The sequence below is a fragment of the Cheilinus undulatus genome, linkage group 6 (genome assembly GCF_018320785.1).
Source record: "Cheilinus undulatus linkage group 6, ASM1832078v1, whole genome shotgun sequence".
Taxonomy (NCBI): domain Eukaryota; kingdom Metazoa; phylum Chordata; class Actinopteri; order Labriformes; family Labridae; genus Cheilinus; species Cheilinus undulatus.
This window is the reverse complement of record NC_054870.1, coordinates 32,887,046-32,903,912: the sequence shown is the minus strand read 5'-3', so window position 1 is coordinate 32,903,912 and position 16,867 is coordinate 32,887,046. Positions and strand designations below refer to the sequence as shown.

General features: G+C 39.5%; 1 protein-coding gene across 1 annotated transcript; it reads right to left on the bottom strand.

Moving 5' to 3' along the window:
• Positions 1-15,768: 15,768 nt before the first annotated feature.
• gnrh3 (gonadotropin-releasing hormone 3) lies at positions 15,769-16,867 on the bottom strand. The gene is made up of 4 exons (XM_041789867.1): positions 16,753-16,867; positions 16,458-16,600; positions 16,208-16,288; positions 15,769-15,903 (listed from the first exon to the last, which is right to left on the bottom strand). The coding sequence occupies exons 2-4, from the start codon at positions 16,593-16,595 to the stop codon at positions 15,823-15,825; spliced, it is 300 nt and encodes a 99-aa protein (XP_041645801.1). The 5' UTR covers positions 16,596-16,600; positions 16,753-16,867; the 3' UTR covers positions 15,769-15,822.

The following is a 16,867-nucleotide window of genomic DNA, read 5'->3' as shown; positions in this document are numbered from 1 at the left end:
CATGGACATGGATAACCAAGTTTCTCTGTGTGCATGTAAACACAGTAACTTGAAAACGATTAAAAACCAGGATTTACCCCATAACCTGGACACTCAAGTTTATGTAGACACACTCAGTTAAGCTAACTCAGTCAACGCAAACATTAAAATTAGCTAGATAGAATGTAGGGTGGTTACTTTTTTTGACACATCTTAAAATTCCACTATTCGCATCAAAAACTGGATTTGTTATATTTGGGAGTTTTGTACTGTTTTATAAAGGGTACTTGAGAGACTGGATAGAGGTCAGCTTTAAATCTGAAACACAGTAAGGAAGATTATGACATGAACTCAACCAAGGACAAAGGGAAACAAGGGAATCATAAAAAGGAAGGTGCAGATGATTTTTGTCCACTGAGCTAATTTTTTCAGAGGAAAATGAGGCATTAAGGTGCAGTGTTGTACTTACCCCACCTTCAGCCCGTCGCGATTGCGCTGCAGTTTAACTGCGTGCCCCTCTGTACATCGACAACCACCTGTTTCATTTTCAGTGCGCAGTACAGAGCAGCGCCTCCGGACTGCTTACTGTCCACAAAACAGAAATTCCGGTGGTATTTACAGAGTCATGTCCAGATGTGCCAGAAGATACTGGTGAAGAGCTATAAAAGCATAACACACAACCTTGAAGCTACCTTTTAAACTGAAGGAGTTGGAGAAGGGTGAACTTGCTTCCTTTCTCTTTGAATTTTGTCCTTATCCCATGGGTAAGAAACCTATTTATACAAAAATGCACTTAATCATTTAACTATAATTTGTTTGAGAAGTATGATTGAGATAAATTTTACCTACTCTTCTTGTCCCTCTGACCTGTCGACTCTAGGCTCAGCTACATCCCATTATGATGTTTTGTCATTTAGTAAAGTTAAATATAATCTGGCATTTGTCTGGCGTCAACACAGAGTATTTTATTCTGAAATTTAACCGGATATTATTAATTCAGTTTCAGCAAAACTTGATTTGTATGTAAGTGTATCTGCTGTGGAGGGTTCCAAACTGCCAGAGCCCAAACAGAGCAGAGACGCAACACAGCAGAACCAGGAGAAGCACTCCCGTTAAACAAAACTGAAACATGTGCTCCATTGCCGTGATAGAACAGAGATGGACCGAACACGTATCTGGTGGAATTTAGGGGTAAACCTGTATATTCCAAGAATGCCTTTGGCATTAGACACTTATGCACCATGAGTGAAGTTACCCTTTCAGTTAGAGAAGTCCCACTTTTGGCAACTAACTTCAACAAAGCAACACTAGTGTCTTTAGCGACACTAAAGAAAAGCGCTTCCTGGGTCAAGTGCACCTTTGAGTGTTTGTTTCTTAAAGTTAATCAAACTAGCTCACTTTGACATGATTGTAAAAAATTGAAATATGTGGAAAACATACAAGAAAATTGCAGTGAATGAAAAACATGTAAATTATACATTTTAACTTGAGTTGTACTTAATTTTTTTCCATTACTAAAAAACTTTTACGCAATCAGTTCTGACAAATATTATGGGTATTGTCAACTTGTGCTGTTTTATAGTGACAAGCATTTTCTGTGTTTAAGCAGGGTTATCAAAAAAATTTAGAGCAATTAATCACATTTTAAAATTCCACTGTTTGCACCTAATTAAGCTTTTGTTATATTTTGGACTTTTGTCCTGTCTTACTAAGGGCAACTGACTTCCTGTTTGGATACAGGCCTGCTTTAAATTTGAAAGGCAATAAGGAGGATCAGATAGATTGAATATGACATGAACTGAACAGCGTAAAAATAAACTTGTTATGGATTGAAAAGGAAATAAGGGAATAGTAAAAAAGGTATGTGCAGACTTTTGGTGTCTACTGAGCTCTCTGTGAAATGCTTAAAGTGAAATGAGGCATTAAGGTGCAGGGGTGTACTCATTTGACATTACTGTGAGAGCAGGGAGGAGCTGCAAAGGCTTACTCAGTGGGACAATAAAAGTATGCAATTAAAAATTGATTGGAAAATTATATGCACTAATTATGGACCTTAATAGATTGCAATTTAAGCATTGATGCTGAAATCCCAAGAAAAAAGTATCGTCAATGTATTATATGTATCAGAATTAAGGTTGAAGTATAGCAGTGTAGTACAATATATGCACAGTGATTCTCATGAAAAAAGGAAGGGCTTGTTGTCTCTTTTAAAATTTTACCTTACCTTACATGAATGCCTTAAATCCCTTCATTAAATAAGGTATGTTCTCAATTAAGAAAAAAATAAACCTTTATTAAACAGGTTTTTACCAACAAAATCAAAGCGGCTTTCTTCAGAAATGCAGTGATAAAAGCAACAGTTTTTTTTTTTAAATTAACAGGCTAATCTATACAGTATACTAATGAACCACTTTAACATTGTCACACAGTTTGGACTTAAGATTTGGCCAAAGATTTAAAAACACTGAAGACACTAAAGCTGTGATTCAACAAAGCATTCTGGTTCGGTTCAGTTTTCAATTATTAGCATTTCCACAATCAAAAACTGGGATAGGTATTAAAAATAAAAGACTTAAACAGTCCTATTTTTGACACTCTTCTGTTAGGGTACCAAGGGTGTCGATTGGATGTTTGGCACATCAAGCATAGAAAGAATCATCACTTCTGATTTGACACTGACAGTAACGGACTTATTCTAAATGTTCCATACTTTGTTCTGAGCTGAACAGCTTTCCTCCCTCATTTCCTTACAAACATGCTTTTAATGGAACTGTGATATAGTATTTATCAAATAAACCTTATGATTTACTGGTTAGATTGAAATAAAAATTAAATTCCTGACAAGTTACAAGTCATAGTAATGTGACATTTGTGAATGAGCCTTTGCTAGGAGCTGCTGTTTTACGTGTTGGACAGGAGATTCAGTCCATTTTTTCCATTTCTGTTGTTTAACAGACATTAAGAAAGCCAAAATGGTACCAAATGAAGAACCATTTGGGAGCCAAAAGACCAGCTCTTATTACTGAGCTGAGCCAAATTTAAATCCCTATAAAGAGCCAGAATTTCTCATCGGTATGATGGAGGCTGGATGGACATTGGCTTTGGAAATGCAAGCAACTTCAGGGATTACTGTGCCAAACTGTGTACAACTCTACTGAACAGAACCACATTGTGGAAACAAACCACAACTACTGTGGAGGATCAGTCTGTAGATTGTGACAGGAAGATAACAATACAAGAAAAGTAAAAGGAGAAGCTGTCTACCAGAATTCAGTTCTGGCCTTTGACTACAAATGTAGAAAAAATTTAGCTAACGACAGCTCTGGTTTCTATGGAAGAGGATTAGGGTCAGAGGTGAAGGAAAAAATAATACTATGCACTGGAGCAGGGTTCTCATGATTTCAGCCCATGACCCCCAAAATAGCGGTACCAGAGACCAGGGACCCCACTGTACCTGAAAGTAGTTGAAGCAGAGTTCAACACCGCCATGCACATTCAAGAATAGTCATTTACAGGTATACATTTTAAGGATTTTTCTTTAATTTCAGCATAAATCTAACCAAATTCCATGTTTTTATTTTACATTAAACTAATTTTATGCATATATCCTAAGAAATGTGTAAACTACACAATTTAAAATCATTTAAAATACTTCTTGTTTTTTAAAGGCATCTGGTGACCCCCTCACAGTGTCTTGCGACCCCTATGGGGTGGTTCATGTTGAGAACCACTGCACTAGAGCAATGGTTGTCAGTGTGGGGGTTGGGATCCCTTGGGAGTCATGACAAACTAGGAGGGGCCAGATGCTTTCCAAAAAGAAATGAATATTGAAAAATGAATTCAAATGATATATTTTACCCATTTTTATAAAACTATATGCAAAAAACTTACATGTAAGTCTGTACATGACTATTCTTTAATGAGCACTAATGTGTTCACCTATGATTCACCCATCTTCATGTACAGTGGGGGTCTCTATTTATGTTAACGGTCATGGGCTGAAAAGTTGGAGAACCCCTGCACCAGAGATTGAAATCGAAATGGCCAGAAGAAAGTCAAAATGTCAAGAAAAAATGAAAATCCGGAGTATACACAGTTGAAATAGTTTATAAAAAAGTTACAGCTCTGATAATCCAGTTCAACCTTGTTTGACTATATGTCAAACAGCAGATCTTAGACAAACACTGCATTTATGAGTGAAAAAAGAAAGAATCTCTTTGTTGTTAATCCTGTCCCAAAAGGCTGTTTGTTTTGGTCCAAAGAGGTCTGGCTTCATTCTACTTTACTTTATTCTCAAAATTGAGGTAGTATTTCATCTTTATTCTCAACATTTTGACTTTGTCCGTCAACTTGTGCATACATAATTCGTTGACTCTTTTGTCTGTCAACCTTTCCCAACCAACTGACACAATGGAATCCCTCAGACCCTCCCTATCACAGTTTTTGCAGGAAAGGTAAGGCGAGAGACCGGAGCGAGAAAAGAGAATTAGACGTGTTGATCTGCGATGATGGAGGCTTGTAACAAATACTGAGACGCAGTGATGAAGATGACACAGCTTCAACTTGGTGAAAATAGAATGACATACAACATTTATGCTCAAAAAACGATATGATAAAATGTATTTACAGACATGTTTTCTGCACTTACCTATTATTTTATGCATATATGCCACTACTTTTGTGAAGCAAAGACTTTGGTAAACCTATTTCAGGCACTGAAACAATTCATCCACATGATTGAAGATGTGTCTTCACAAGCGATTCAACATTTCTCAAAGACTGGATTTCAAAATTTTAGCATTTGGGCCACAATAACTCATTGCACAGTGCTCTAGGACAAAAATGGGCCTTTTCTATAGAGCTACTATTGTTGCAAAAGTATTTGCAAATGCATACAAGATCTGTGCACAAATCCACAAATGCATGTACAGATCTGCAAATCCGTGTCAAGATTTGAAAATGTGTGCAAAGTTTTGCAAATTTGTACAAAGATCCACAAATGCGTGCACTAATCTGCAAATATGTAGACCAATTTGTAAATGTGGACTTAGTTAATTTTTGGTTCAGAATCTGCCTCTCAATTGGCTGTCATTCACATGTGACTTTTGCAACACTTGTACCGAGCATGATTTGTACTCAGACCTGTAAGCATGTACTTAGATCTGTAAGCGTAAAGGTTGGGTCTGTTGCCCTCAGCGCAGGCTCACAAGCAAGGCTGCCTTTCTCATCACATTGGCATCACACAGGAGGCAGCAGTTAAGACTTAGTAATGGCTCTATATAACATCAATGTGAAAGGGGAAATGTTATCATATTATGCTGTTATTGTTATTATTCATATTTTCATTGAAAGAGTGAAGAAAATAATGACTTCCTTATCTCCAAAATCGTATCACAGCAGTGGTTGAATTGCCATCTCTACAAGACAGGGGTTCATTGTGTTGTATTTAACAGAAATCCCCATTATGGCGCTGTATAAGCCGGGTGATGTTAGCAATAAGATCGATAGAGTGGTCTGTATCATTTATATTGATATAAATAACAGGGGAAGAGAAAGATTGTCGGTTTTGCATGGATACGCTAAATGACACCGACCAATGTTGACATTTAAATCATATTATGAAGCCATTAGTGTATGTGTCTATGAAGTGGCTGTGTGGCAGTGTTGTGGTCTTTTAATCACGAAGTCCAGGATTCAAATCTTGCAATGTCCTGAAAATGTATTTCTTATTACCTGTTTGTTTTTTTGCTGGTAACTCTTATGCACTACTAATGAGGAAATACATAAACTTGATAAACAGAACTATCGGCATGATGTCAAAGCAAATAAAATATTAAAACAGCTGTTTAGTGCGAACTGTAATGGACTGAAGATGAATATTTCCTTAGGCCAGTCGTTTTTATCACACATTGACGCAAATTTTCAAGTCCTATATATTTCCTGACCTGAGTGATTAAATTCATGAGCAGTGCATAAGAGTAACAGACCCAGCCTTTACGCTTACAGATCTAAGTACACGCTTACGAATCTGAGTACAAATCGTGCACGGTACAAGTGTTGCAAAAGTCACGTGTGTATGACAGCCAATTGAGAGGCAGATTCTGAACCAAAATGAACTAAATTCACAATTACAAATTGGTCTACATATTTGCAGATTAGTGCACGCATTTGTGGATCTTTGTACAAATTTGCAAAACTTTGCACACATTTGCAGATCTTTACACGGATTTGCAGATCTGTACATGCATTTGCGGATCTGTACACGCATTTGTGGATTTGTGCACGCACTTGTGGATTTGTGCACAGATCTTGTATGCATTTGCAAATACGTTTGCAACATTAATAGCTCCATACTTGTCATCCCTAAAGCTGAGACTGTACTGACACTTGGGTATTGTTATTTGCAAGTAACTTAAAGGTGAATTAAAAAATAATGTAAAAATCAAGGAAATGGCTTTATACCTCAGAGGGTTAATCTTGAAAATGTATTTTGACTTTATTCTCAAAATCTCAACTTTTTTCTTGTATTGTTGACTTTATTCTCCTTGGGCTCAGCACTATGTTTCCCTCACATCTGGCTCTCATCCTCTCATGTAAATTTCCTTTATCAGGAAAGACAGAATGTCAGTATTATAGTACAGCTGATATTTGGTTTAGTCATATAGATTGTATGGGAAACTTGACTTTTCTTGAGTTTTTTTTTAATCATTTAACTCTCAGTTAACCAGACAAACATCCATTTGATCAGAAATATTTTTTCAAGAGTTCTGGCTTAGACTCACAGCAGTACAACTAACAAAGTTTCTAATAGACATTGTCATTTACACAAACACAGCTTAGATACATAAAAACTTTAAAAGACCTGAAATAATGAGGGAAGGCAACAATTGGTCACAATGCCCACATGAATAATATATCATCAAAATATCTGCAGTCGGACGAATCTGCCATCAAGCCATTTAACTTCCTCTTAAAAGCATCCAACGAGACCAGCTCATTAAGTTTCAGCTCTATTTGTATTTTGTTCCAAGCAAAGAGAGCAGCACATTTAAAGGCTTTTTTCCCCACTTCAGTTCTGACCTCTGGAACAAGAAAAAGACAGGCAAGGCCTGGCTGTTCATCTGAAAGTTTACCTTGCCCCCTTTATCACTTTATGTAACCTACATGCATTGAAATACGGACAGAAAGAATTTTACGTAACAAGTCATGTCCCATTAAAAACACAGACATCCCCATTAAGGCAGACTTGCACTCAACAGCCACAATACAGATTATCAAAAACAAATAAGTACAGCAAGCTAACAAAAACATTATAATCTCCAGGTAAAACATTCATACATTTACAGTCCTGACAAAATATATTTATAAAAAGATTTTAAAATGTGCATGTACACAGAATTTTGAGTTTTCCAGCGACCCCAAAATTCAGTTCTGACTTTTGAGAGAAGAAATGGAGCAACTTTCTGGCTAACGAAAGTTTAAATTTCCATCCTTTAGGTAAAGAAAGTGTTTCATCATATAGACTTGTATGGATATTTAAGCTGTGCTGTGTTTGTGTAGCATAGTCCTTAGAGGAAAAGAAAGGAAAGGCCCAGCTGTTCAGTTGATAGTTGACCTTGACGCTTGAATCACTTTTAATTCCTTAATGTAGGCTATGTGCACTGAAAAAAGACCACAATAAATGTGTTTTATATTTGACTTTTTATATTTAGAGACACAAACATGAATGGATTTCAGAGAAGAATTAAAAATAATCACTCAGGTTTAAAATTTTATAATTTAAGGTCAGTAAGTGTAAAAGTAAAGCATTCTTATTTGACACAGTGATGACTACAGGAGTAACAAATTGCACCATGTCCAGTTTACTTAAGTTATAATTTCCATCCTTTAAGGAGGAAGACAGAAGACAGATATAGGTGTTCAAATATGTGTGGTGTTAGGTCTCACCACAAAGATTTGTATGGAGATTGCAGCTGTACTGTAGTAGTGTAGTATAGTATAGTCCTTAAAGAAAAAGAAAGGAAAGGCCTGGCTGTTCATTTGATAGTTTACCTTGACCCCTGAAGTGTGTCGCTCGCACCCTGAGGGCTCGGGCTGGCAAAACCTTTCTCAGCCCCCCCTGGGAATGATAATCTCAACGTGGGCGTTTACTACGGACACCAGACACAACACCATTAGCCACAGCTCCGCGGCTGCTCATTAGGACCCCCGATCGATATAGGCGGCCACAGAAATCGCCAGTGCTGCGGAACCGGCTATCACTCTTCAGAGTTATTAACGTAAACAGCACAGGCTGAGATTTAGGGGCAGAACCCCACTTTTGCTGTTTTCTGCTGGAAGTGGAGGGTGTGGGAGGGCAGTCAGTGACTGACTGAGGCCCTGCTAAGGGCGTTACATTGTATCACTTGTTCAGAAACTTTGCACTGTGAGGAGTCATCGCCTTGCAATAAAATTAGAAGCAGTCAGGAAGCATTATTGTGAACGGTGCTCTGTTCTCTGGGGTTTTGTGTTATGACATGGTCAGAGCAGAAAAACACTGACACAGAGGAAGTTCACTCATTACTGCTGAGATATTTGAGCGCTGATGTCTCCCTTATTGAGTGTCAAAATCAAATGACATGGTTTAAGCACAGCCACGAAATAAGCTTAGTTTGCAGAGGCAGGAATAAAAAAGCAAAAAGGTTCTGCAAATAAATGCAGAATGACCTCACTGCTTTGAAATGTTTCAGCTCACTCTGGGACCTCCTTTTTTGATATCAGCGTGACAAGATAATTCAATTATTTTCCAATTCTTTTCCTCCAAAAAGGCGAGGTGTGGAGACATTAGTCACAGGAAATTGTAGATGAAAAGACAAAAAAGAAAAAAAAGGATAGTCCACTGGTTTCTGGCAAGAGGAGAGAATAATATTGAGGCAAAATTGTGAAAATAAGAAAAAGGGGAGATGTATTGATTTTCGGTGGAGCCGGGGAAAGAAAAGAGAGGGAATAAAGAAGTGCTCTTTGGCCGATGTGTCCAAATGATGTCTCAGGGGAGGTTCTTAATGGTGGGGGGAGGGGCGGAGGGGGGTTAAGGGGGTGAGGTGGGGGTGACGGGGGCAGGTGCCTACCCTGACTAAGGCATGGAACTGCCCTTAGGCTAGGGCTAATGGTATTGGCTGAGCTTACTTTAAGCAGCTCTTTCCTAATGGCCAACTATGAGTGTGCCACAGGATAGACAGGTATTGATTGGTTCAAATGCTCTTGAGTTGACAAGAACTGAAAGTCCCTCAAGCATATACAATCTTGCAGCAAATTATGTCACACGGAAAGGTGATTAAAAACAGAAGCTTGGGGCAGGCACACTCATTAAAAGTGTATATGATTTTTCTCTTGTTGTCCTTGTATGGCTCTCTCTTTGTGTTTACTCCTTTTTTTTCTGCAAAAAGCCTTTGTCTCTCTGGCGTTTGTTTGTTTTTTTCGCAGTTTTTCTGAGTGAGAAATGTCTGTTTATAGATTGTGAAACTCACCACCAAGCCAGTCTTCAAACCTTATTTTCCATAATAGAGATCCAGCACATTGACGTTGAACCTCCATTGCGTCAGTAAAAGTGGTGCACAGGCTCTATTTATCAGCTCATCAGTGGGGCGCAATTTGAATATGAATCAAGTCAGATAAAGGAACTTTTTTCTTAAAAATGAGTACAGGTGTGATGGTTATATCCTCTTTAAAAAGGTGTAGCATACGGGTATAGTATACAGAGAACAATGCCATATATTTGCTTTGTTGTCATGCCCCCCCTTCTCCATACACACATACAAAAAAATGCTGTGTACAAGATTTTCTCTTATTCACAAGGGGCGCTTTCTAGACTGCTTGAGGCATCTGCTTTGATTGCATAATTCCCCAGAGACGAACAACACAAAACAAAAATACTGACTGAATTCAGACTTATAATATACCGAACAAATAACATACCAGCTCCACTCTTCAAAACCATAGTTCTCTAAAGAAAAAGGAATTGGAGAGTAAATTCAAAGTTGAAAGCTTAGCTCTTTCGCAGTGGATGCAGAGATGAGGGTGAAAGATGAAACAAACTTTTTTCCATTCCTGCGCAGCATTATAGAAACAAATAGGCCATAGCAGTCAAATTTACGTACACTTCAGCGTAAGTGGCACATATCAGAGATGCTATAAAGCATTTTTAAAGCCCTGAAAGGTGTCGATTTTTCAGGAATGACTGCTGAGGAAGTGTTTTATTATGCAGGGGTAATACAACAGGTCCCACACGTCATCTGCTGCTTTGCCAAGTGTAGCATGACAGTTTTCAAGCAAAGTTAACAGTGTTGAACAAATGAAAGTTAAATGAAATGAAGGGTCCTTTTTTCCTCGGGAAAAACAACAACAACAACAGAAAAAAATTCTGCATCCAAATGATACGGCTGCACTCAAAGCTCACAGTTTTCTTCTCTTTCGATTAAATGCTCTTTCTCTGGCTGTTTGTGTTTTACAGTGGAGTGTGCTACATCGCTACTTTCTTCTCTACAGGGGCCCCTGGGCTCCCCAAGCAATAGGAGTAAATTAGAGTGCACCTGTTCCAGCTCCAAGATAAGCCATCTCCTGAGGATTTCCTCTGAGTAAAATGAAGTGAGTGAAGAATAAACAGAATATCACAGCATTACTCCGCCAAGGTGAAGTTGCTGCTGCTCTGGGGACACGCTTCGTTTTGCACAACACCCAGCGAAATATCCTCTATAAAACCTCTGGATGTAAGACTGCAGGAATGGTCTCTGCTCACAGCGGAGAGAATAGGCGCTGCACTTTTTGTGTTCCAGTGAGTCTGCTTCTCCACTGTATCTACTCACAACCTTGACTTGAAATGTTTCTTATTTGCGGTCTGGGTTTTTGTGGTTTTGTTTCCAGCATGTTTTGACTCTGTGTCAACACATCTGCGATAGTCAAACATCAAAACCACACACTTCCCCCCCTTTTTTTATTTCCATCCTTGTACCACTGCCAAATATTTCTCAAAGTATCTAATTAAGTCAACTAAGAAAAATTGTCAGTGCATCTTTCCCCTCTTCCCATCAGCTTAGCCACATGAGCAACTCCTTGTGTGCTTTTTTGGAGGAAATAAAAGATGTAACCCCAGTGTGATGCCCAAAGACCACTGACCAGAGATGTCTAGAATGCAAAAATTCACTCAGTTGGTTTGCACATAAAAGGCATGGATAATTAGAGGAAAAATATAATTCATCATACGTTTGATAATCAGTCTGATTTGGTCTCCTATCTGCACCGGGGTATTCAAATAACCCCCCTACTATTAGCACCCCACTCTGCCTCACACCAGTAGTCTGTTTTAGCCTCTCTTTGTTCCCCTACAACACATTATCATTATTGTAGCTAATTGCATGCTTTGCCTTGAAGTTGTGCTGGAGACTCGTGATCCGGGGTTGAAACGTGGACAGGGATCCGGTCTTCTCCACAGCTTGCTTTACGCTGCTAATTGCCGTTACCACAGGATAAGGCGTGCTCCTTGCTGTGGCCAGCCGGACCGGGCTGGAACAGGCATGGGGCGGGTCCGGGCGGGGGGGATACTATCACACAAGGGTGGTAAGACGTGGGAGGGAGAGCCGAGGGTGGCATAACTGGAGTGGGATGGGTAGACCAGATTGGGGAGGGAAAGGAGAGCGGTCGGGGGTAAGCGGGAGGGATGGAACCGGCGTTAGATGTAGGTCAGCGGGAGTGGAGTACCCTAAAGATTACAGTTGGTTAATGCGACCCCTCTCTGACAGGATCTGAGCCCCCTGTCTCCCAGCAGAGGTGGACCCTGGCATTTGGGGAGCCCCAACCATTAGTGAGGCTAATAAAGCCCGGGCAGAAAGTTTTGAACCTGCAGTATAGTCCAGAGACATTGTCCTGCCACAGGTCCAAAGGCTTTATCTTAGTTAATATAGTCCAAAATGACCGCACAGGGTCTTCTAATGATTGTTAATAAGACAGAGGAGCCGCTGTGTCTTTAAAAGACATCTATAGGCGCCAATTTTCATTTTACAATCCCTCCTAATAATTGTGTTTTTATGAGTCTCTCCTTTTTATTATCCGTGTTTATTAAAGAAGTGGAACGTGAGCGATGAGTTCATCTAACTCTCTGAAAATCTCAGATTTGTTTGAGCTCTGATAGTTTCCCAATTCCGATGGGAGCGGGAGTTTTTTACACCACAGTATCAACTTCCATCTTCAAAATGAGTCACAGCTCCCGGTGGGGGCTTCAGAAAAAGGAAGTGGAATCACAGACATAACTAGTGACAAAGCCTCCATCACCTCATGTATAAGATCTCATTCCATCTGTGAGAACTTTGGGTCTACCCCAGAAAAATAATAAATACCCTCGTCTTGTGGCTGACGCTCGTTTTTTGTTCAAAAGGTGGTTTCAAGACCAAACAAAGGAAATGGTGTCATTAATGATATATATTATGAACTAGGGCCCGCTTAGAACAGTTCCCTACAAATGCAGGGATGAGGGGTTGATCTCTTCCCTAACAAAGGATCTCTAAAATATGAAGTGAAAAGCTACCCAAGATGAAGCTGGTAAAGAAACGAAGCGAGGAAGGAGCCTATTTCCACAACACAAACAGATTTCCTGGCCTTTAGCAGTCTCTTACTGGGATACTTTGAGACATATCCATCAAAACACAGCTGTATTCATTCATATTTCATACCTCCTCCTTCTCCCAGTGCTTTAACACTGTTCTTTGATCAAAGGAGAGAAGTCGGATCACAACAGGAAGGTTCCCTGCCAGCCAAAGACGGAGAAGGAAGGCCAATTCACTGCAGAACTGTACATGCTAGCGTATGGCATACTGCACTTCAAGTTCAGTCACAATAAAAGGAGAAAAATTAGAATGAAATAAATGAATGCCTTGCAAATGCATAACTAAAAAGACGTCAGAAATTCATGACTTTCTGCAGATGAAATGCTTTTATATGATTTCCACATTTGTGTGGTTCCAGGCCATGCGAAGCTCCACTGCAAAACTGTACAAAACACTTTAACGTACTTTCAGCATGCAAAAAAAATATCAATTCTCTCAAAGTTAGAGATGATAGATTGAAGTCTTTGTTAGATTTACAGGAATAACAGTTTTTGCAACTTAAGTGATGGAATTGCTGAGAGACCGACAGCCGGCAGCACATTCAGAACACAAAGCTCAAGAGTGACACCATGTGGAGAGGAGTGGGAATGACAGAGCAGCAGCAGCAGAGAGCAAACCCTGCACCTGAGAATGCATTTTCATTTCTTCTTCGATCCTCTTCCTTAGTGTTTTAAATATTTCTCTCCAATTAAATTTCATGTCCACTGCTTTACATTAAGCCTTCCTTTAGCTCACCTCCACTGTATCAATTCCAAGACGTAGCACTTCCAAAGACCCCTCTTCAGTAAGGCTCTGGGAGGAAAAAAAAGTGTTTGAAGACCTCCCTGACATTTAGACTCTCTCTGAAGATGACTTTGCCTTCTACTATAGCCTGCGGGAACATAATAAGACCCACACTAAACTTCAATTGATATGCAGTGCTGGATTCCTCTAGGGGAAATTATCATTCTGTTCATAATAAGAGCCACAACAAGCACCTGGAAAATGACTTTATTATTACACACTGCGCTTCAATAAAAGTTTCCTATGACCCATCGGAAACGCACACACGCAGTGCACAGAGCATAATTGTGATGAAATGAAAACTATATTATGCATATGATAGAATGCTTATGTGATGGTGGGCGGTGCAGCATGCACATCTGCTCTGCTGCGCTTGATTGGCAGGTGTGTTAACGCAGAAGCAGTAGCCTTGGATGGAGGAGCTCTGAGACCCCCGTTTCCTGAAGCCATTATCCAAATATGTTCTGTTTTTCAAACAGATGAATGGCACAAAAATCAAAGTATCAAAAATGTATCGCCCTTCATAATGGAAGTCCCTCTGAGCAAGGACATGTAACAATGGGCCATTCTCGCCTTCCTGTGCTTTCCCTCTCTATGAGCCAATGGACGTGACCTCCACAGCTCTAACAATGGAGCGTCGAGCAGCAGAAGCACTTGGCTCCTCGCCACGAGGAGCCACGACGTGCAGCAAGGTTGCTTTCATCTTTGTTGTTATATTTAAGGATGACATCCTAGCCTGTCGGCCTCTGCTATTGTCTTCGCCGTGATTATTTTCTACCGTTGTTTAGCCCCAGTTGTGGCTCTTTGATGAAAAGGTCGCCACTCAATTGGAAAACAGTCATTAAAATGCGGTGGGTACTATTCACCGGTGTGCATGGGGGAACCAACTCAACTGAGCTGGTTAATCAAAAGTTAATTATATAATTTTCATGCAGATGAGGGAAACATTCAAATGAATCCCAACTCTACAATCATTACAAAAAATAAATAAAGAAATAATTCTAAAATGCTATAAAATGTTCAGGGACCAGGAGGCTGTAAACAATATGAAGTTTAATTTGAGGTAAACAAAGTGAATATCCACCAGGGGGTCCGGGGAAGGAGAAAGTGAGGTTAAATCAAATTTGGAAACATAGATACCAGCAGGTTTTGTTGTCCTGATATACGTGCAATTAGGCAGGTCCTTGATGAGGACACTGGGAGGGAGAAAGTTGGCTTTCATGGCAAACGCTTTGGGATTATTTGAAGGGAATTTATGGGATTTTATGCTTTATCTGTAAACATTAATTATTCTCATACAAATTGAATTAAAACCATATTTTAGAGCAATGTTATAAAGGCATAATTATCCTTTATGAGGGCATTGCAAACTTATTGAAAACTCCTCAAAGATAACCAGGAATCAATCCAAGGCAGGCTTTCAAATAAGACACCTCGGACAACATTTCCTTCTCTAACTTTGTCAAAGTGGAACGTTTCGAAAGTCTTCCCCCGCCAAAGGAAATGATTGTGTTATGCAAATTACGAGCATGAATATTAAACCGACGATGTGAAGTATCACAAATGAGCGAGCATTGTTCTGGAAGTGCACTGGAATGTGGTTTAATTTCTCTTTAATTCTATGTGCTTTTATAATGTTCACCTTTTCCCAGAAGTGCAAGCGGAGTTTGGGGTTCATTGGTGTGCATTACAACGGCGCTCTAACAATGCGGGGGCCTCCACGGTGTCAGCACAGTTCATGAATCGTGGCCCCTAATGCACCAGGCGATTAGTATGGTGCTCCGTCTGTGGGGCTTTGCCAGAAAATGAGTTCTCTTTAAAACATATGCCCCCTGCTGATTCGTTTCTTTTCCTGATATGAAATTCCAATTTTTATAATGAACACCAATTTCCTGTACGGAGAAGAGGGGGCGAGGGAAAAAAGTTGTACGCTCTTTCTGTTTCGGATCCTAAATGAGCGTAAAGCTGTTGTGGACATCACAGACGGATCTCTCTCTGTAATCGACATTCAGGTGCGAACACAAAAATCATCTGGTGTAATTTTCCACAACACACACGCACACGACCGCTGTGGCAGAAAATGGAATTAGTAAAAGTGTAACAAATTCAATTAAGGCATTGATTTCTAATAAATTGGCTTAATCACCAGCTGTTGTCATGCTGAGATTGTTGTGTCACAAGTTTGTCATGCTTGTCGGTCGTGGCTGCTTTACAAAGACAATTTGATCTGTTGAAAGGCTTTAAAACAGCGTTTTATTGTGAAATTCACTTCAGGTAGACAGAAGATTAAACTTTAAGACAAAGGATTTGATTATTTACCAGATTTCACAATTTTTATTACAATTTCAGACACAGTGTAACACCACAGATATTCAAATTGCTGACATTTGTGCAGAAAATGAGATGATTTGTTGAATTTGGCAATTCAAAATAGTCTTTTTTTCCGTTCATCTTTGTAATCCTTGAACCTTTTCTTTCGGTCAAAATGACTGGAATCCTCATTAATCTGAAGGGAATGAAAGTCAGTCTCAGTTGCTGCTCTGCTTCAATATTTAACCAAGAAAATATGAAATTTTTTATTCATGTACAAGAGCAATGAGCACTATGTTTGCTTGCATTCAGAATTATTTAAAAATTAAACATTCACATATTTAATCGTGCAAAAAAGGGAAAAATAAAAACAGTCACTGAGCAGTTTGTATATTGTCATTGCTGCTCTGGAACACAATGGTGCACAGTGGTGTAGTGTACATTAATATTGTACAATTGAAGTAGACATAGGTGATAAATTATGTATAATAAGCACTTACTACATTGTATGGTCTAAGTCTCTCTTGGGTTTGGGGAATCGCCTCTTCAGGAAGAGACACCACTCCTCCTGTGCCCATCATCTAAACACAATAAAACAGATTTTAGAAGGTGAAGGCAACGTGGGCGTGAAATGTGAAGAAAGAGCACCACTCAAAGGAAGCGGGTGTTTTAAAGACTCCCGGTTAAATTGTCTTTAAAGATTTCCTGAAACTTTACACTTTCCAAACACATTAAAATAAAATTACTCACCCTGATTGTCGCCTCCAGCTCTCCCACACTCCTCTTCCCACCTGGTAGCCACCCATAGGACCAATGCTGGGACAGGGTGACCTGCACCACCAACGCCAACAACAACACCTGCACCATCACTCTGCTGCTCGCCTCCATTAGAGCTGCAGAAGAAGCCAAATTAGCAACACAAACAATAACAGTCACACTCTCCTCTCTGCACACAACATAAGTAAACAGCATTTTATACAGTGAATTAATAAGAGGAGTAATTCTAACTTAATGAAAATTGAACAAACTTCACGGCCCGGCTCACCTCTGTATTTGCCTTGTTAGCATGTGGTGCATTAGCCAGAGGGGGATTTTATAGATGTTGTAGAAGGCTGCAGTCAGGATTATAATCCCCTCTCTGCAGGTGTGACACATTAACT

Excerpts from the sequence above, each read along its gene's own strand:
- gnrh3 (XM_041789867.1), bottom strand. The coding sequence starts at position 16,595 with ATGGAGGCGAGCAGCAGAGTGATGGTGCAGGTGTTGTTGTTGGCGTTG. Across the intron at positions 16,289-16,457 it reads AGCTGGAGGCGACAATCAGG|ATGATGGGCACAGGAGGAGT; the intron begins GTGAGTAATTTT and ends TATTGTGTTTAG. Across the intron at positions 15,904-16,207 it reads GACTTAGACCATACAATGTA|ATTAATGAGGATTCCAGTCA; the intron begins GTAAGTGCTTAT and ends CATTCCCTTCAG.